Source organism: Bacillus rossius, chromosome 13 (genome assembly GCF_032445375.1).
Source record: "Bacillus rossius redtenbacheri isolate Brsri chromosome 13, Brsri_v3, whole genome shotgun sequence".
Classification (NCBI taxonomy): Eukaryota; Metazoa; Arthropoda; class Insecta; order Phasmatodea; family Bacillidae; genus Bacillus; species Bacillus rossius.
The window spans coordinates 3357426-3379625 of NC_086340.1; the positions used below are offsets into that span (position 1 = coordinate 3357426).

Consider the following 22200-nt stretch of genomic DNA (forward strand, 5'->3'; position numbering starts at 1 on the left):
GGTGCTGTATAATTGTAGCGAAAAAAACAAATGCTTGCTTGCAACATTACCAAAAGGAACTGCAAGAGCAGTTAGTTACGCTGGTGTTGGTGAAAGATCCATCCAAATGATACAAAAAAAATGAACAAGAACTGAACTACGCTCATATTTATGTATTTATGCGAGATACATATGAAATTGCATACATTTGTAACTAACCTCTCTTGTTCAAGCTGCTTTTGTAAAAAAAAAAAATCAAACCATCTGTCAATAGTTTGCAAAAAAAAATTAATCGTCTGAGATAGCTGCAACGCTGTTGACAGACATACTTAAGGGCTACACCAACCCGGACACACATATACAGTGTGTAGAGCTTCAGAGGAAATCACACAATTTGAAAACTGTTCAAGATATGCGAGTGGTGTCTTGTTTACGAAAAGCATTCAAGAATATGCTGAGGGCAGATGTTTGGATATATATTTTTTAAAAATATATTTTTGGTCAAGTAAAAATTGGCTTGTCTTTATTTAATGTAGGTTTGTACACGTGTTACTGTTAGGATGTCATTCATACAGACTTGACATGAGGGTTTCATGTATTTAACGATATTATTAAATATATACTTATGACTTCTGTTAAAAAAAAAACAAAAAACAATTGACTTATGAACACAGTATAAAAAACCTAAAATAAAAAATTGGCACATAAAAAGTTACGTTAACCATTCTCAAATCAGTGGAGGATCCAGAGGTTCACCTCGGAGGGGGCACTCTAGGATTTCAGAGTAGCCAGAGAAAACAATGTCTTAAAATTACTAAATTTGTATTTAATCTGCTCACACTACACATAACATCCAGCCACCAGATTTTATGATTCTACAAGAAATTCATTAATTATATTAAAATATTTTATTGGTTTCAGAAACAATCATTTTTGTCGGCAATATTAATGTAGCAGACAACTGGTTTTTCGGGGGGGGGGCAAGTGCCCCTGGTTCCCCCCCCCCCCCCCTTGGATCCGCCACTGGCCAGCCGTGCCCCGACGGCTCTGGGGCAGCTCCTCGCCCGGTCCGGGACTGCGACCTCCCCTTGTGGTGTGGACCGCTGCTTCCAGACATGTCCTGCCTTCCGCCCCAGAGAAACTAGCCTTCACAAGAAAAAGAAAGGGGGTAGTCTGTAAAGTCGGTTTACGGACGATAATTTTACGTGAAAACGTCATAACAAAACATTGATGAGAAATTGCATACTTTTTTAATTTTCACATAATATTTACAGTTTTTTTTTTGCAAATTCAATTTAATTAATTTGTTTGAATATAATCACGAACAATTAGTTAAAACAAAAAAAAAACCGCCTTAACCTGTTTGATATTATAGAAGATTTTCTCGCACGGTGGTTGGCCGGTTCTTGCACGCTCGGCTCAGGCGTAACGTGACAATTTTTTGTGCGTGCAGCCGGCGTTCATCGACATATAGGACGTTATCACGTCAAAAAAAAAATCCGACTGGAGTATTTCAGTACTCACCATTAATGTGTAACATCTCACCTCGGTAACGAGTAAATTAGTGTGTTCTCATGTTGCAAAGACACTTTTAATACGAAACTCGGGCACCAGATTCAACGTAGAATTCTTTAAAATAATGCCGAGAGTTATAAATACAAGCAAGTTGTGTTTTTGGCTACACTTCTGGACGCGAATCTCACGTAGTTTCCGCACCTGCCGCTAGAATTCACAGCCGGAGCAGTTACGTTGACTATTCAATTGTTTGATTAGGAAACCAAAATTCTAAACTATATAATGAAACAGCTCCTACAAAAGCAAAAAAAAGACATGTAAAAATACCAAACCCCGGCTTTGCACCTAATTTTCGACAAGAGAATTATTTATTAAAATACTGCCCATCTTTTTAAAGTCGTTAAACGGTTAATACTATTACGTTACCCTTTGTCTTTGTGAACATTGGTTTGCGCCATCCGCTACAGATGGCAGCACCATTGTTACACATTTCCGTTCCATGCGACTTCCGTTCCATTCACGAAATTACTCCTAACAAATACAGTATACCGAGAACTAAGATGTTGCTCATCAATAAAGAAAATAAGTAATTATAAAATACAATCAGTAAGTATAGGTATGGATAAAAATTTATATTACATCTGATTTTAACATCTCTTCTGTCAAAACACAAATCCATGATAATTTTTTACACAGAAAAACTTAGTCTGCTTATGTGCTTAATCATTAGCATGTGGGTATTACTGTAGTGCATGATCGATGAACCATCATACAAAATGCATAAGTACACTATTGTGATATTCATAATTTCCTTTCCCTTATGGTCATTAGAAAGGATTTGAAAGGTACAAGGAAAGACCACAAATTCCACACATCTGTCTCTGAATGGTTTCTTAACAGAGCTAGTGGCAGTTCCGGTGTGTTATCGGCCCGGCCCGTGATACGCCACTATTCGCTTCGTAATTGCACTGTTATTGTTTACTGAGGAAATAAATTAGTGTAATATAATATATCAGTAAGCTGCTTTTTTTCACTAACACCCGCGCCTACAATAGAGTATGCTGTTTCTGTTTCCTTTTAGACAATGATAATGTCTGAGCACAGTCGTAGATGAGACATAAAATTACACACAAGCAACGAACTAAACATTTATAATTCTGTACAATTTTTTTTTTCTTTTAATTTTGGATACGGTACCCTTAGTCAAATGCATGTTCGACCAAAAGCCAAGCGATCTGTACAGGGACAGAACAAAGATCAAGCACCTAATGAGTTCGGGCATTTGGAGATCACGTGATACGAAACAGGCTATAAAAAGTTAAAGCTAAGTGGCACGGGACAAACGTTCTTCAGAACTGGCTTTCTTGCGTTCGTTTCGCAGGGAGGCAAGAGTGACGCGCTGCTGTAAGTTAGTTATTTATGTTGTAGCAGGAGTTGTTCGTAACCTCTATGTATCAGTTCATGTACGTGCTTTGTTGGTATCTTGTGGTCGCGGCCTCGGACATTGTCATCTCTTGTATGTTGTATACTGTCCATATTTTGGCCTGTGTACATTCAGCAAGCAGAAAACTTTAAAATATACAGTAAGTTTTCCATAAAACATAGTTTTGGCGTTCACATTTATCAATCCCGTCTCGCAGTCACTATTTTGCAAGCCGAAAATGTGCCCCACTCAGTGAGGCTTCTAAATTCCAGGGAGGGTGGTCCCTAGTCCCTTCCCACGCCTCTACGCCCTTGCTTTACAGTATATATGTATGTGTGCACGCACGTATGTATATGTAGACACGTATATTTATATTTGGGCTCGAAAATATTGGTTTTTCCTCTGGCCCTGATCGCCACTATGTTGAGATTTTACGCCACAATACAATCAATTCCCGAATCTCTCTGGTTCGTGTATATTTGTCCCAATCTGTGTCCGTGGCTACGAACGAACCTAAAAATTGCAAGATTTATCTCATAATCTAGAATTCGCACACATATTGAAATCACAAATATCTAACTTTAAATATTGTTTCATTAAATGTTAATATAATCTGTTCCAAGCCACCATAAAATGGCTGTACATTAATATAAAATATGTATATTCATTATTATAGACTCGTATAATAGCAAAATTCAAGCAGAAATACCACAGGAAAATCAATTTCCAAAATCATAAAACGAAAGAATTTTTATTTTATATGGTCTTAATTCATAATTTTCAATCGAAAAAAAAAAGGGGGGGGGGGGGCATCCGCCATCCCTTGTCACTTTGGATTACCTACATCCTTGTTTTAAAACGGAATGGACTGTAATGCCGAGTTTAGTACCACCTTATAGTAAACAGTGGGTCGGTTTCGTTGGTTGTGATGTATGTAGCTTGAAGAAAATAATATAATATACTAAATTACTAAATATTAACGTGCCTGGGAGAAACTAAACGTTGGTGCCACATCATTTATGTAGCTTTGCTTGCATCAGATAGTTTCAGTAAACTGTTATGTGATAATGAAACAAAATTTTAAAAAAATAAATTCAGATTTTTTAATTTTTTTTTCAGGTTCAAGAGTGTCTTCACCCGTGCTTCGCAAGACTAGACTACGGCTAACACGAGCATCCAGCGTCTTTGCAAGATATTTATACTAAAAGTGTGCACATTGCGGTAAACCTTTTAACTTAGTTTTTACTAAGCCACAAGCAAACGGTTTCAATGTATGAACTGTAAATATTACTTGTATGGCGTGTTATAAATTAGGCTGTCTCTAAGCGACTGAATAATCGTAAATTAATGTTCTTAGTAGTCCATAGTACCGATTTTATTCAAAGATTATCCAACCAAGCCGGTGACATGCAAAACCAATTGTAGGTACAGCTTAATAAACTTAGGAGTTAAGTATAACTTACACTAATCATCAAATAAACAAAATACTGGTTACAGATACTTTTTTTACATGTATTATAATAACCCTAAATGTGTTTCATATTAAATCTGATATAATTCAATAACTATAGTAAATTAGCATACACACACGTGCACTATGTCAATACTACTATTTTTTTTCTTCGCGAACAGTGTAATATTTATTCATTCCACAGTTTTAAATTACAAAAATACAATCCATGAGCAGCTTCTTGATAAATTCGATCATGTCGCAAGACATTTCAATGGCAGTGGCAAAGTTGTCTGCTTCGTTCTCCAAGATGAAGAGAGCATGCACATTGCAGAAACGTTTATCTCTAATGCTCAGAACCATGTTGCATTTCCAGTTATTTGCCTCGGCGCACATCGGAACCAAAACTTGACTATGACGTTCCCTCGAATACAAGAGGTTTCAGGGAGGTATCCAAGGAGAAATGAAGAGAGTGGTGAGCTGTATGGCATGATCGGCGCCACAGAGGAAGTGGTCTGGTTCACTGCGAGGTTTGACGACATGTTCTGGAATGCTCTGCTCGAGTTCCTGTCCTCGTCTTTGTCCACCCCTTGGGGACGTCTCAACTTCGTCCTGAATTCGGAGGACTGTAGCGACGTTGAAACATCCCTTTCCAGACTATGGGAAACACACCGTGTTGCCAGTGCAACAGTAATGACCACGTGCTATTGCTGCGAGCTTGTCGGAACACACTCTTGCGCGGATTCCTCCGAGGTTTCTGTCGTGGAGTTCCTCCCGTTTATAAACAAATATAATTGCGAGTCGGCCAACAACAGTATCAGAGGAGCTGTTAAACACAATAACAAGATCAATATGTATGGATCTCCATTCACAGTTCTAGTGCCATCTTCCAGGAAATTCCTGAAGAGAGAGGAGTCAGGAGAGCACGTATTTAAATCTTTCTACGAGATGAACCCCATTCTAACTTTCGTGGATAGTGTAAACGCCAGCTTGAGAGTCATCAACAAAAAAGATGTTAACGACTTCATGTCAGCAGACATGTTTGGCCAGTTGTTTTTCAAGCATATTATCAATATGCATTCATCGACATACCCATACGCCCAGAGCTGTACTAAGATCATTGTACCGAAAGCAAAGCGCACACCTCATTACATGAACATTATTCTGCCATTTTCTGAAGACCTGTGGATCATATCTCTGTGCACAGTTCCTCTGCTGGTCATTCTTTGGAAAGTAGTCAAGTTGGATGCGTCCTTGGAGACCAGCACTGCCGTCGAGGTCTGGAGGATTGCTTTGAGCGGAGCCACCATTTCACGCCCAACAAAGACCGCGGAGAGGATGTTCTTGCTATTGTGCCTGACCCAGAGCCTGCTGATATCCAACTCGTACCAAGGAGCTCTGACCAGTCACTTGACGACCCCGCACTTCGGGAAAGACGTAGACACGTTGGACGACTTTCTGAAGCTCGGTATCCCCGTTGCAGTAGAAGAATTTGACTCTAACGATCTAGATGCTGCTTTGACGGGCGTTGACTCTGAAGACCCTATGGCTCTCTGGTTCATTGAGAACATCCGCTTCGTCGGCGGTATACAAGAGGCTCTTGGCACCGCAGCCTACAGCAGGAACTTGTCTTACATGTCCATTAGCTTACTGACCACAATCCTCGTGAACCTCAATGAGTTCTACCAAGATGGCTACCCTCTCTTGCATGAAGTGAGGGAATGTCTCGTAACTACTGACCTTACGTACCAGTTCATGCGTGCGTCCCTGTACCAAGATAGATTTGATATTATAATGGGCAGGCTGTTTGAAGGAGGGTTCCTAGTCAAATGGTACTCGGACGACCTTTCCAGTGTTGCTGGTGAAAATTTCGACAAATCGTCTACACTGATGGCCTTATCTTTTAAACATGTGCAAATGTCGTTTTGGTTTCTTTATGGAGGTATTATTATAAGCATTTTCGTGTTCTTGTGTGAGACTTATAGCAGAAAGTAATAAACGTTTTCGCAATACTTTTAGCAAAGTGTGTAGATTATTTAGTTATCGTCGCATCATTAACAGATTTTTGAACGTTGTTTCTAAGTAACAATTATTTCCTTAACTAGAAACTAGAAATATTAAGTATGAGCACTTCACGAATATATTATAAACATTTCTCAGGAAAGTAGAAATGGTTAGTTTCACTTAGTTTTGCATATTATGTAGCCATTATTTCGTACCGGCATTGTTAATGTATTAATACTATATTGACTAGAATTTATGACATAGTTATATATCCTAAGTCCTGTAGGATGATGTGTTTGGGCATGGGAGGACCAGCGTCGTATTCCTGATACTATCGCGAAAACTGGAAACAGAACTCATTTATTTTTGATTGTGCCCGACGTACATTTCCAGACTATTAGCAAGAGGGTTTGGCACAGTTAATGCTCACCCATGTTATAAAAAAGAAAGAAAGAAATAGATTATTCAACTGAGTACCTAAAGATTACTGTTGCAGGTGTATATGTGTTCTTGTGTGTCAATCTTTAAAACATGTAAACTGCATGTCCTAACCACAATAGTAGGCCTATATATGTGTGTGTGTTTGTGTAAAGTTGTCCTACGAGTGTAATCAGCAATTGTGTAGGTTATTGAATTAAGAACCCTGTACAGTAATCGTTTCACTATTTTTGTGTAATAAATATCATGTTTACAGTTAATACTTTTAATCTGCCACATTTTACTGATATTAAAAAGATAATAATTCACGTGTGTTTATTCTATCTGGCTATCAATTCCCCATCCTACTGTGTTGTGAGAATAGCCAGTGTTGCCAGTGTTTCTGGAGAAGTTTACGAATCCACGTAGGTTCGGGGCGGGGGGGGGGGTGATAATACCATTCGGGAAACGGGTAAGTGGAGGACAGTAAGGGGGGCAGATAGTGACGGGAAGGGGAGGGATAAATATATTTATATAAGAGGAGGGGGGAGGTAACCCCTCCCGAGACTGAAAATTTTTCGTGAGGGCATGTTTATGTTTACTTGAATACTGTAGTTAATGTGTTGAATTTTTCTTTCATCAAAAGTTGTATGAAAGTACGAAAGTTGTAAACATTCCAAGGACAATCTCTGAATAATTTCTAATGACCGTCACGGCGTGCCTTCGAACCCTGTGACGTCACGTCTCGCCGCAGAGGCGCGGCCAAGGTCAAGGCGTGACGCTCCGCGCCCGCGAGAGTGTTTCACTCGGGCGGCGACAGGTGGCAGCACGTCGCACTGCTCAGGCCTGACGTCATCGCGGGCGTCTCGGCCGTGAATAGGGCACTATAAACACCAGGTATGAAAGGCAGCAAATTGATAATTTTTTTAATCATATTATGTTGGAAAGTATTAAAGGCATGCTCATGTTGAAATAAATAGAATATTTTATTTACATTTGGATTTATACTGGTACACACACATACATATATATATGTATGTATATATAATGTGGTTTTACAGAAACAATTTTTTTAGGAATAAAATTCATGTGCATATAAATATTTTTTCGTCAAAAACTTCTAAAATACTAAAAAACAAAGCGCGCGGAAATCGAAAACATAAAAAATTATATTCTAAAAAACTAAAAAAAAAAGAAATCCACGTTAGTTGTACCTAACAACTAAAAAGCAAAAAAAAAAACTTTAAATTTAAGTAATTTGTTCAACAGTGACTCTGTGTAACGAATTTTTTTAATACATAAACTTAAAATAAGAATCAAGAAATACGCAAAACAATTAATTTTAAAGTTATATTAAATTTTCTACCACTAATGTCTATATTTAGGACAGTGTCGTTATGAAAATTAAAGAGAGCACCCTCACGGAGGAAGGGAAAAGGGGGAGGGGTGTTTGTTGAGGACATCGAATGGCTCCAAATCGAAAGAGAATCAATTTTCGAAGTTTTGGAAATTTGTGATTAGCCCCCCCCCCCCCCCCCCCCCAAACCTCAACCACACGAAGGAGGCAGGCGATTTCAAGAAAATTTCCCACCATGCCCCGGACTCATTGATATACATCGCCCATAGTACGAACGTAGTTTTTTTTTACCCCGTAACCCCTACCCCTTCCACTTTTCGGATCAAATTCATGAAACTATTGTATTGTAATCGGGATTACATACACTGGCAAAGTTTGAAATCGATACTATAATTAGAAGTAGGTTAAAATCGACTTTCAAGTTTTGATTACATAGTTACAAGTAAAGCTAATAAAAGCGTGTTAAAAATAAACAAGACAATTGTTAGAGAGTATATATATATATATATATATATATATATATATATATATATATATATATATATATATATATATATATATACATACATACACATACATACACATACATACACATATTAACGTTGAGTAAACGTATATTTGATATTTGACCCTTACTGCACATTTCGCACGCCTACAGTAATTGGGTAAACAAATATCCTCCGATGAAGAAAGTTGAACAAATCACTCTGCATGCCTGAAAAACGCTTCGCCATGTACCTATCATTATTTTCTTTGCTGACATTATAGCGAATACGGTGTTAAAAAAAACTGAACCATTGGCAGCTACGTACCTTAAGGAACAGAATATTAAAGTTTAATGCAGTTTGGTTGGTTAGTTCCTTCGCAATGACGAGTTTATTTTACCGCTGCGTTTGACCGAGCGAGACCAGAGATGGCGACCGGGAATACCTACTCTTTGTAGTGCCCTTAGGCGTGACTCGTCCGTCAACTCTGTTCAGAGAGCCGCGCAGCACGGGGGGAAAAAGAAATGATGGCGCGTTGTCGCTTCTCAGCTGTTCTTGCGTGTATGGTGCTTGCGTCGTTCCGAGCTTCAAGCCAGAATCTCGTCGCCTCACAACAATGCCTCGTGTGAAGTGACCGTCTGGAAACTTTAATTGACGATAAAGAAGCAAACCCCGGCGAACAGGTACCTGTAATGTAGTGAGTTTTATATTTCTACCTCCTGACTGGAGTACCTAGGCTACTTATGTTCTATCACATTACTATCGCTTAACAATAAACATTGATTAATGTTTTTTTTTTATGTTTATCTTTTTTGGTTTCTAAGTATGTGTGGTCTGCAGCCAAGGAGGTGGGGTATGTCTAAACCAGATTAGAGAACAGGCCCGTTGACATGTTTTGATTTCAAGTAAGGTCATAGCATTTAAGAAACTGTACGTTATGTAGACTAGCTATGTTGGAAAAAAATTTGGGCTTGTTATACATTCATTAATGTTAAAACAAATCCACATAAATTTCATTAGACATTGTAAAAGTGGTGATGCTATGAGAGGGGTCGGCGACGTAAAATCTGCGAGATCATAGCAACGTGAGAGGTGAGTGATCATATGACCACAAAGTAACAAACTGTCAAAAATAGTTTGGCAACTGTGTTTTCTGACAACAATTATAAAAATATTGCACAAAATTCATGCATGTTTGGTTTTGTCGCTATAAATGTGCATAGTGTGTAGGTTGAGGTAGTGCAATAGAATATATATCAGGTCTGTTCGTCGCAACGTCCCGGAAAAGTTTATCGCGGTGACAACGGGTGACGTCAGTAGGTGTCCTTGAAAGTTGTGTATGGCCAAGGACGCAAGACACCTGCTGGTAAAGTTTACCTTGGCCTTTGAATATATATACTGTATAGAAGTCGCCAGCCCAGGTTAACATTTCTAATACGGTTTTGAGGTAGTTGGTTAATTCACCGCCCGCAATCGCTACCATCTCTAGGGCATCTAATTGTGGTGGTCCCTAGCGGACAAGTGTCGAACTCTTCAAACACCCCTTCCCCCTCCTGTTGAACGACCTTGAGCTGCAGTGAATGATTGGTGGGGGGTGCGGGGGATGACAGCGGGCGACAGTTCTGCGCTCTAGCGTGTAAATAACAACTAAGACCATACAGGGCGTTACGGCAGCGCACTGCAGCGGTGAAGTTCCCAAGCTGCTCATCATACGCTTCTGAAAAACGTAGAGTAAATCCTATCCACTCGCGACTTCTATACAGTATATATATTCAAAGCCTTGGCTGAATTCCGAATACTCATCACTTTCACTCCACTCGCAGTTATTGCAAACTGCGCCTTGCTCACTCCACTTAGACTAAAGAAAGCATTCCTTGGCACAAACGGTGGGTTGTTTATATACTAAATAGACTGTGACGTCACTTTGTACGTGACGCTGTAACATCGCGCTGCACGCTTAGAGGCTCCAACGGTTATTATCTGCTGTTTGCTTTCGAATTCTTTCAATTTGTTGTTGGGAATGATATAATTACGGAGGGGGTTGGGATATATCTCCCAGCTCGACGGTACTGGTGTAGGTAATTCCTTCTGTTCGTCCGTCCGTCAAAAGTATGACCAAAGTTTCAGTGGACGGACCGATGGAATTTTTCGGGCCATCCTATTGGCTGCAGGTCAGGTGACTGACCGCGACGGGCTATTGTAATTCCGGCCTTAGTTATAGCATTGAGTTGCCAGCCGTCACTCTGGGGGAAGCCTTCTTTTCACAGACGAGAGAGCCAAACGTCCGATCGTGCATTTTCGGTTGTTTTTTTTTTCTTCATTGTAAAAGTTTGTTAGCTACATTATAAATACTTAAAAACATTATGGACGGTTGATTTGGTTAGGATAGCTACATTAAAGATACTGTGAAATCATGTAAACTGTTTCCTAGCCCTGGATAGCTACATATTAAAACGTTGTTTGCTAAGCAACCATAAAATGATTTTACAGTATTTTTTAATGTAGCTATACTTACCTAATATAACCAACCATCAACAATGTTTTGAAGTATTTATAATGTAGCTAACCTATCCTAATCGACCGCAAAATTTAATGCCACCCTGGTTTATACAATGAGTTAGAACCGCCCGTGGGTGAGGGGGAAGAGAGCATGAACTTCGGGTGTGTCTCTCTCGTCTGTGAAATGAAAGCTTCCCTCACTCTGGAGTCGGGGGCGCTACCTCACGGGCCTGGAGCACGTACAGACCTCCTTGGAGGCCCTGCTATTACTGACGCACTACCAGTATCAAATTATTGTCACCAACCTGTAGAATACTATTCGTTACATAACGTAAACTTATTTCAATAGAATTTAGTGACTCTTGAACTGATCGTTGTTTTTTGTTAATATTTATTTTTTTATTCTATAAACTTACGAATAATTCAGCAAATCCATCGTTGACATTCGAGGTTCTGGTTGGCTTAAATATGTTGTTAAAAATAGTTTTTTTTTTTTAATATTCCGCCGTTTTGGGGGTTGGTGGTTTTATGGAAAGGCCCTTCTCCAGAATATCAGAGCCCCCGCAAAGGTACAGTGCCCTGGCCCTTGAGTCTCAGGACAGCTGAAAAGTTGAAGGATGAAGGAAACATGCCCAGAGTGAAGTTACTCTGTGTCAATGTGGCACACAGCTATCAATATTTCGGTTTCATGTAAGACATTGCGCGGGTCTTCATGTACTTATTTGGCTAAATCATCGATTTTGCTTCCCTGGTTGAAGGGGGGGGGGGGGCGTTCTCCCCTATCGCCCCCCCCCCCCCACCCCCCTTGGAGCCGCGCCAGCCTTGAGACTAGAGACAACCGTGCCTTTGAATATATATACTGTATAGAAGTCGCGAGTGGATAGGACTTACTCTACGTTTTTCCTTTGAATATATATACTGTATATATATTCAAAGGTTTTTCTGAAGCGTATGATGAGCAGCTTGGGAACTTCACCGCTGCAGTGCGCTGCCGTAACGCCCTGTATCGTCTTAGTTGTTATTTACACGTTAAGAGCGCAGCTCTGTCGCCCGCTGTCATTCCCCGCACCCCCCACCTATCATTCACTGCAGCTCAAGTTCGTTCAATGGGAGGGGGAAGGGGTGTTTGAAGAGTTCGACACTTGTCCGCTAGGGACCACCACAAGTCGATGCCCTAGAGATGGTGGCGATTGCGGCGGTGAATTAACCAACTACCTCAAAACCGTATTAGAAATTTTAACCTGGGCTGGCGACTTCTATACAGTATAGGTATTCAAAGACCGTGCACACGTAAGGGTTAGAGGGGAGGGGGGACACGCACTCGAGACAGCCTTGGTGCTAAGTCCGCCTGATATCTCGGGTGATAAACGTGATATCGCGCAGAGAGGTAGTCTCGGGTCTGCAGTCTTCAGCGGGCGGCCTAGCAGCCCGGTGACTGCCGCGGCGAAGGTGAGTCTCCCTCCACCGCCTGCCTGGCGGGCCGATAGGCTTATCTCTGCAACTGGCGGGTGGCGCTGGCGTGGTTAACTCGGGAAGCCTTCTTTTCACGGACGAGAGAGCCACACCCGAAGTTCGTGCTCGCTTCCCCCCCCCCCCTCCCCACCGTTCTATCTCATTGTATAAACCGGTGTGGCATTAAATTTTGCTGTCGATTAGGATAGGTTAGCTCACAATTATATTTGGAACTGTGTAAATGGAATTAATATGTGGTGACGATATGAGGTGTTGTCGAAAAAGGTTTTGGTTGAGTTGGTTTGCAAAAAAAATAAAAAGGGAAGGGGGAAGGTGCCCCGGGTGGGAACTAGTCCAGTTACGTCCCTGACCCAGGATTCCCACCCCCGAAGGACGCTGAAACATGAACCAGTTGCAACAATGCTCACGGGACCGCTCACAACTCCCGGGGGAATGTCGGGACAGCGCGGGCACCAACAAACGGGAAGCCTTCAATTTCACAGACGAGAGAGCCACACCCGAAGTTCATGCTCGCTTTTTTCCCCGTTATATCTCATTGTAAAAACCGGCGTGGCATTAAATTTTGCTGTCGATTAGGATAGGTTAGCTCACAATTATATTTGGAACTGTGTAAATGGAATTAATATGTGGTGACAATATGAGGTGTTGTCGGAAAAGGTTTTGGTTGAGTTGGTTTGCAAAAAAAATAAAAAGGGAAGGGGGAAGGTGCCCCGGGTGGGAACTAGTCCAGTTACGTCCCTGACCCAGGATTCCCACCCCCGAAGGACGCTGAAACATGAACCAGTTGCAACAATGCTCACGGGACCGCTCACAACTCCCGGGGGAATGTCGGGACAGCGCGGGCACCAACAAACGGGAAGCCTTCAATTTCACAGACGAGAGAGCCACACCCGAAGTTCCCCGAAGTTCATGCTCGCTTTTTTTTTCCGTTCTATCTCATTGTATAAACCGGTGTGGCATTAAATTTTGCGGTCGATTAGGATAGGTTAGCTACATTATAAATACTTTAAAACATTGTGGATGGTTGATTATATTAGGTAAGTATAGCTACATTAAAAATACTGTAAAATCATTTTATGGTTGCTTAGCAAATAACTTTTTAATACCCTATGTAGCTATCCAGGGCTAGGAAACCGTTTGCATGATTTCACAGTATCTTTAATGTAGCTATCCGAACAAAATCAACCGTCCACAATGTTTTAAAGTATTTATAATGTAGCTAACCTAACCTAATTGACCATTAGTTATCCAGAGTTGTCCAAAATAAACATTCATGGAATATGGGGCGTCCCGAGAATATTTGTGGAAGACAAAGACTTCCTAGATTTTATACGGTATGAAAAATATACAAATCCACGAAGTACGTTTCTTCAATTAGGTATTTTCCTCTAAAAAAAATTAAAAATAAATACCGTTGCCTTGTTTATGGTATTTCCTTTTATCAATACCGCCATATTTATTTACAATGAACAAAAAAAAAAAACCGAAGATGCACGATCGGATGTTTGGCTCTCTCGTCTGTGAAATGAAGGCTTCCCCCAAAAAACACGACGCCACACTCCGTTACACGCAGCTAACGGCCCGGTAGTTGACAGTTCCTGAAGTCACGTGCCGAGGTCGCTGGTCGCTGCTTGCTCGAGGAGGCGCGACACTCGGCTGAGACCAGGGGTGGCCACAGTGGTATAATTCCACTCTAATGACAACAAAGGATTTGTCATTGATGTTTCTTGTGATTCAGGAAACAATGAATTATATATTAATAAAGCTTTTGCAATTAAAATTATCTGAATAAGTTGTAAATCATACCTAGTTAAATACTCCTCTAAAATTAAAAATTGTATATATATATATATATATATATATATATATATATGTAATGATTTATTCCTATTCTGTGGTTAAACCCCTACTGTACTGTTTATACCCATTCTGTGGGGGACACCAACTCAGATCAATTGCTCAATGAAGCACCCCCAAGCAGCCATTGCCGACTGACCGACAGGGATATCATCATCGCCAGTAGCGGACCCAGGAGCGGAGCACCCCAACTTGGCCTCGAACCCCGAGGCCCGCTGAATGCGGCCCCTAACCTCCTGTTCTGTGCCTATAAATAATAAGATTTGACGAGGATTGTGAAATAACTGACTTTGAAAATTCGCTGCGAAGCTTGGTGACCACAAATGGGCTGAGTTAAATTGAATTTAATTTCGAGGGGAATAAATTTATTTTTACGTTAATCTCGTGTGTGTGTTCGGTTTTTTTTGGGGGGGGGGGGTGGAGGCTTCTGATTTAATATTTAGCTGAGCAGCTGGCCTTTGCTCAGGTTATCTTATTGATTTTTTTTTTCCACGCCCATTCTATGGAGAATCCTCCAGTGGGTAAGTGCACGACATACTGGAAGGTTTGGCAGGGCCTTAAAGCACAAGGCTCTAATACTAGCGTGCACTTGTCGTCGTGCCTACGACAACCATGAGTCTATGAGAGTTAAAAACACCCTTTTCATACTGATTATAGCAATATTTGATTCTGTTATCACTGGACACTTCCGATGTATTGAAGTTATTAAAAAAAAAAATGTTTTTAATGAGGATATCGGTACAACTGTAAAATGAATTTTCATTGTTAAGTATTATTGTGATAAGTTATTGGCAACAAAACGCTCAAACGGATTTTTCCTGAATGATGTTCACGTGTGAAAGTCCCGGTATATCGATAAGCCCTCCTTTATCGATTGTGTCTTCTCACACACTTTGATAATGTGACATGATTTAAAACATATTTGAGGTTATCTGTTCAAATATATTCGATGGAGAAAATTGGAAGTAATTTTCTGTCCAATACTACCTCTCCAACTCTATTGTCTAATATATTGGAGGAAAATATTTAACCATTTCTAATATATATTTAAAATGGCGAACATCACCCATAAGGAATTAAGCTATAGGCTGTAAGTGGCTTTTATAAGCTCTATTTGATTTCTCGCGAGGAATCACCCCCTAAGTTATTTCGGGTGATATTCTGAACATCCTGAGAGAGCCACAGGTGTACAAGCTTAAGTACCCCTGCAGCTGACCCATGGCGTCTCAGTTTCTTTGAAGGCGGTGTCGCACAACACCATCGACAACTATACCGAAGATAAAGTCCTTCATTTTCCTGCGGCTATCAGTCTTAATGTCAAGATACTTCGATCTGATGATTGTTAAGCCTGTCTTTCCTCCGGGGATTTAGTTTTATGTATTGGGAAAGAACACGAGTTTCTCGCCAGGGTCGTATCTTGACAGTTGATGGTTGTAGCGCGAGCGTGGGCGAGGTCTTATCTCTGCTCGCACCAGTACGCGTCCCATTGCTGTGATAAAACAAAGCCATAAAACAACTCGTCTGTTCTTGATCCGCACGCATTTTCTCGTGTGAATCCGTTAATTCTGATTTATTTGTGTTACTTCATCTCCTTTTGACGAATGACTGCTCCTTTAATAAGTATTTTTTTTTTTAGGCCGGTATTCCAAGACGGTGCGCGTCATTTAACCTAAAAGTCATATCTCCTAAACGTCACTTGACCTAAAATTTAAAATAATCCTTCAGTCATTTGACCTAAAAGTAATTTGACCTAAAAATCATTTGCCCTAAAAGTCATATCTCCTAAACGTCACTTGACCTAAAAGTCAGTTGCCTTAAAAGTCATTTGCCCTAAAAGTCATAACTCCTAAACTTCACTTGGCCTAAAAGTCAGTTGCCCTAAAAGTCATATCTCCTAAACATCACTTGACCTAAAAGTCACTTGGCCTAAAAGTCAGTTGCCCTAAAAGTCATTCGACCTAACAGGCATTCGGCCGAAATTCATTTTAGGTCGAATGACTTTAGGGCAAGTGGAGTGTACTCTTCCAAGACACCGATATAAGTGTTGAATATGCTACACCTGTTCCCTAACAATATTCCTAGTGCTCGATAGGGCAAGGCCCGTTACTTATGTTTAGGCAACGGATTTTGGTGTCCTGTCCGCTGCCGTTCTGTTGCCCAAATTCCGCGCATGCGCAGAGCTCAGTTTTTCGTTGATTCCGTCCAGATGGCGGGCCCGCATCTGGCGCCATTAACTCGTACATAGTCACTTTCGTGATCATCGGGGAACGTACCAAGCGTGTAGGAGTGCCGAATGAAACTTTATGGTTGCGAAAATACACTGGAATACATTTTGTACACCTTAATGGTCATAAAAACAAATAATCGCAACTTTAAAAGTACTTGAGATAATTAAAAATACACCATTTAATTCGAGCGATAGTGCTGCTATCTGTAGTATCATTGAATATATATATATATCAAGGAGAAGGAAGTTGGTCTTCCATGATAGGGATTCTCAGCCGTCTTAAGGCATATTATTTGACTGAGTAATGGATATTTTCTGTTTGAATTCCACCTGATTTAAATATTGTAGTTGCTGATTTATAAACAGAATTTCACTAATTAAATTTAACTCTGAATAAAATTGCATGTATCATTGGGTAAAAAAATATTCATGCAGAGATAGATTTCTCAGAAATAACTAGATGCACTCGAGGATCATCAGTAGAATCTCGCCAGGAATTGAGTGATATTTCGCTTCATAGAAACTTTACTACCACTTTTCACCCCTTTAGGGGTGGAATTAAAAAAATTATATCCCCGTAATGCACCCCTAGGCTACTCAAGGAATATTTCCTCTAAATTTAATGCTTTTATTATACCCACTATTTTACACTGTGCGTCGTCTATCAGTCAGTCAGTGTTAGTAGTTTTATTAAGTGGACTAGTTAATACGTTGCTCTACCACTTTCAATTTTTTTTGTAGTATGTTTAAAGTAGGTAAACATATACAAAGCATCTCACTCTATCACTCTGTATATTTTTCTCTATAAAATCTCACTATATTTCTCTATGCATAAAAAACCCTTATATATATATGAATATATATATATATTTATATATGAATATATATATATATTTATATATGAATATATAAATCACAATATCTCTATAGCTTTCTCTCTCTCACTTTATATATATATATATATATATATATATGTATATGTGTGTGTGTGGTTTTTTTCTCTCTATATTTCGATACTTCCTTTGGTTTATTTCTATATACATTTATATATTTACCTCTCTCTAACTCTCTATAGGTACCTCTTTATATCTCTCTGTCTATATCTTCCTATCTATATCTATACAAAACAGTAGACGAACACACAATCATTAAATTATACTTATATTTTCTTAACTATCTGTATTTTAAGTATATTTTACCTGTCACAGGTGTAACATAAGTATTAAAAACACGCCCATATTCGAATTCACGTTAGGAAAAAACTTTCAAAGCAATCGGTGAAGAACTTTCGGAGATTTAAGATTTGGAACGAACGAACATTTACATTTTTATTTATATGGAAGATATAAGAGTTGGCCAAACAACGGCGGCTTCAGGATGACTTTTCGGGAGGGGCTATCGCACAAAGAAAGGTCGTAGTTGCAAAAAATTAAAGTGGTCAGATATTGGCCTTGGAACATTATTTACAAATTACAGGTTTCAAATACAGAACCTTAGTAGCTCCATGCAACTTTTGATGAGATAAAAGTTTAACGTATGAAATTAAATATTTAAGTAAACATAAATATACACTAATCAATAAAATTGATCTCGGGAGGGGCTATCGCCCCCACCGCCCCCCTTCTGCAGCCGCGCTTGCCGCGGCCATACAGCTGCGCCGCCATCTTGACGTTGCTGCCGGTGAGTGGGCAGGGGAGGTACTGGAGGAAGCTCTCCAACAATGCTGACAGCAGAGCACTCTTCAGGAAGACCAGGCAGTTGTGTCACCGTCTGTTCTAAAACCCGACACCGAATGCTCATCGCATCAAAACACTCGCACGAATGTTCCCCAAACGCACCGACACGCAACTGTAGGTGTCGATGTGTGTTTGCAACGAGGGAAATTTTGTGTAGGCTACATCATGTGGTTTCCCTGATCAGTAGTGTTGACTCAAGCAGGCTCTGGTGACAAGAGTCCAGCAGGTCCTAAACCTGGCAAAGGGCAGCAGTTACGCTGAGACTTGAGGCCGGTCCACGCGCAACGTTTTCCGCAACGATTTACCTGCTCAGGTCACATCGTTGTAGACAAGACGTAGCGTGTAGACAGGAAAACTGCGCAGTTTTGTGAACTGCGCGGAGACGGAACACGGAGAAGGAAAACTGCGGCCAAGAGCATTTATGTCCGCGCAGTTTAGTCGACCTGCACAGACTTGTCGTAGCGTGTGGATACTTCCTCCGTCTTCTCCGTACACGGGGCTCAGTTCTCCCTCGGTATTTGTGCCGGAACAGTGTAAGTTGTTCAACGATGACCGATTTGCGACAGTGTTCACGTCAATTTCTAACAGAGTTCATTGGTCTTTCCGCGTTTGTGACGGGTCAAATCAAAAGAATATAGCGATAGGGACAAAAAAAGTTAAGCGTATGAAGCACTTGTGCAAAAATACAAAGAGATTGACATCGCGGCTAACAGAGATAAAATCACAAAAAAAAAAAAAAAAAAAAAAAACATTAATTCTTGGAGATCGGTATACCGGAAAGAATTGGCCAAAGTAAGGAATTCTCGCGACTGATAGGATAAAACATGGCTGCAAACTGTGTTGTGTGGACATGGCTAAACTGCAACCTTTTGTTTGCACAGTTTTGACTGCGCAGTCAAAACTGTGTACAAAACTTTGTGTGTGGACCGGCCTTTATAACGGTTTTCCTTCCCTGTACACGAGCGGAAACTCGACGCCACACTCGAGTATCGGATTAGAAAATAACTACCAAGTTTTCGAAAATGTAGTCAAAACGATTTTCTTGTTTCAGATTTTAATATCGTGAACAATGGACGGCAAAGAAAACGCAGCTTTCCAGTCGGACGGCGAGCAGCAGGTGAGTTGTACAGGTTAAGTAACTTCATGAAAAATACGAGAGCCACGTTCAGAACGATGTACTCACATTGATGTTCATCAACAATTAACAGTGAGTTTTATTCCAATTCAGATATAAATTTTACGAGGCATAATTTTTATTTACATTCTTGAATTTAGTACTGGGAGAATTCTCGTGTTAGGCGACATGCATGCTAGACTGCACACTCGCATGTACACAGGGTCCCGCGACAGCCATTTTCATTTTTTGAAGTTACACTTCTTTAGGCGCTGTAAAAAATAAGATGATCAGAGTGAATTTCTGCTATTCAAAGTTATTTTAACAGGATGGAAAGAAGGGCTACATTCTAATAAAATTGTAATTGTGCTTTTATATCGTATACTATACTTTAGTGATTGAATTTGAATACTGGTCCATATCATTAAAAGCATTTATACAATGTGAATATTAGTGATATACATTTTGTTTATCTGGACAGCTGAAATATCTTGCTGAATAGTTTCACAAATTTTTTTCATTAGCATCTTTTCTTGATAAATTCTTGATTACAGTTGGAATATCATTTATTAAATATTAAAGAGTAGTGGAGATAAACTTCTAGGTACTTTGCGGAACACCGAATACCATGAAAGTGCATTTGCAAATTTGACTAAAAAGCATCTATATGTAAGATAATTAAAACACACACATATATGTTTGTGTATATATATAAGCGTATGTTAAAGACGATATTCCTGTTTGAAAATTATGTGGTTTTACAGAAATAATATTTTTAGGAATAAAATTCATGTGCCTATAACTATGTTTTCGTCACAAACTTCTAAAATACTACAAAACAAGGGTTTCTGACTAAAGTTTAACCGTAAATAATAATTCAAGAAAATATATACCAATAAATAGTTGAACACACAACATCGGTATACTACTCACTGGCTGATACACACTTAATTAAAATATTTTTGTACAAAAGCAAATTTTTTTTAAATGTTTTAAATGTTTGTTTGAGCTTTATTTATAACATGTTGGAATGATAATGCTACAGTTACTAAAATCTGAAACGCTACAAAACTACTACAAAATATATATATTTTTTTTCAAAACTCCGTTCCCCCGGGGAAACCCCCGGAATGGCCACCGTATGGGGAGCCCAAGAAAAGAAACGGGCTTCCCATTTGGAAGCCACCTGGAAGGTTTTTTCTGTTCCACCCACCGTTTCTTTGGTAGCCTGACTTGTTACAAGGGATTGTATTCCTACCAGAGAAAATGCCACCATTTCATCTGGGCAATCCGCCTTGGAGGAGCCGGGGCGCGAACCCGGGTCCTACAAGTTACAAGGCAGGCGCTCTACCCCAGAACCAGAGTGGTAGAGCGGATACTTGCAACCTTCTTAACACTGACATGATGTTATTCCACGAGTTTACTGTAGTTTCGTGTGTCACTAACACGTGCAGTAACATCTAACCTCGGTAACGAACAAATTTATGTGTTATTATGCTGTTCGTTCAGCATGAATTATGTGATTTCATAACAGTGAAATATAATTTGTATAACTAGTCTGGCAATTTTTTAGTTATTTTCCTGCAAACAAACTTACAGTCCCGCTGTACAATAATTTTACAGAAATATAGACTAGTTATATAGATGTATGTAAGAGCTTGCACTGTCGATGGTAAAGTTATTTTGAAATAAAAGTTAGATATTAAAAGAGTTATTTTCTCCCACTTCTTTGTTTTTTTCTCTCGTTGCGTTTCCCTTATCAGTGCGTGGGTTCGAGTCCCGGCCGCGACCCCGCCAAAGAAACAAATTTAATAACACTGTGGAAGTAACGCAGACATGCACACATCAACAAGAGGCAGTGGGTGGCATTCCGCGTCCTGGGACTCCTCGCGGGCCCTTGGTTCGATGCTGAGTTTTGACTTGCAGACCACGAGACCCGCAATGACTCTGATATCCAAGGGCGCAATAACTATATTTCCAAAGGGGGGAGGGGCAATATACCTTTTTATACAGAATAATCTATCCCCCCCTATTGAAGCGGGGGGGGGGGGTCCCTCATCCGGGAAAATTTGTATTTCAAAGTGGAAAATGGTGCTATTTAAGCAGTTTTATTATCTAAAAATTGATTACACAGCACTTTATTTGCCCCCGTTTGCCCCCACTTCATGGTTTCAGAGGGGGGGGGGGGGAAATACCCTTGCCCCCCCCCCCCCCCTATTGTTGCGCCCCTGGTGATATCAACACTGTGTCGCAGGGTTGTCTGATTAAGCAAGCAGTCCGAGCTGTTGTCGGCGCAGAGACCTGCACAGAAGCACTCAGAGCTTGCACTGCTTGTTCCGTTGTTCCAGGACTCGGATCCCGCTCGAGAACAAGATGGCGTGCACCTCAGGATAACCAACAATGGCACGAGCAAAGACAGTAGCAGCCTGGCGGCGGACCCAGCTCGCGACCAGCTGGAGTTGGAGGTTGGTAGGCCTGCCTCCCGCGAGGTTAAACAGTAGCATCCCGCAGTGCCTTGTAACCAACCGTTCATTCATTGACAATCCATTCACAGAACAAGGAGGGAAATATTTGCCTGATAATAGCTTCTGCATTATTTCTTACAATCAATGTAGCTATGTTAGCACTATATTATGAAAGCCACCATCTAGCGGACGGGCCCAA

The 22200-nt window shown here is 40.3% G+C and overlaps 1 protein-coding gene across 3 annotated transcripts in view; it reads left to right on the forward strand.

Moving 5' to 3' along the window:
• Positions 1–9119: 9119 nt before the first annotated feature.
• The window catches only part of LOC134538114 (uncharacterized transporter YutK-like), a 30918-nt gene continuing 17837 nt past the window's right edge, over positions 9120–22200 (forward strand). The window contains exons 1-3 of one of the 3 annotated variants that reach the window (XM_063379143.1): positions 9120–9313; positions 19474–19539; positions 21885–22001. In XM_063379143.1, the coding sequence (XP_063235213.1) occupies positions 19492–19539; positions 21885–22001 (165 nt within the window). In that variant the 5' untranslated portion in view covers positions 9120–9313; positions 19474–19491. Of the gene's footprint in view, positions 9328–12505; positions 12579–19473; positions 19540–21884; positions 22002–22200 lie in introns of those variants that run through there. The other 2 variants (XM_063379142.1, XM_063379141.1) reach the window with 2 other exon arrangements.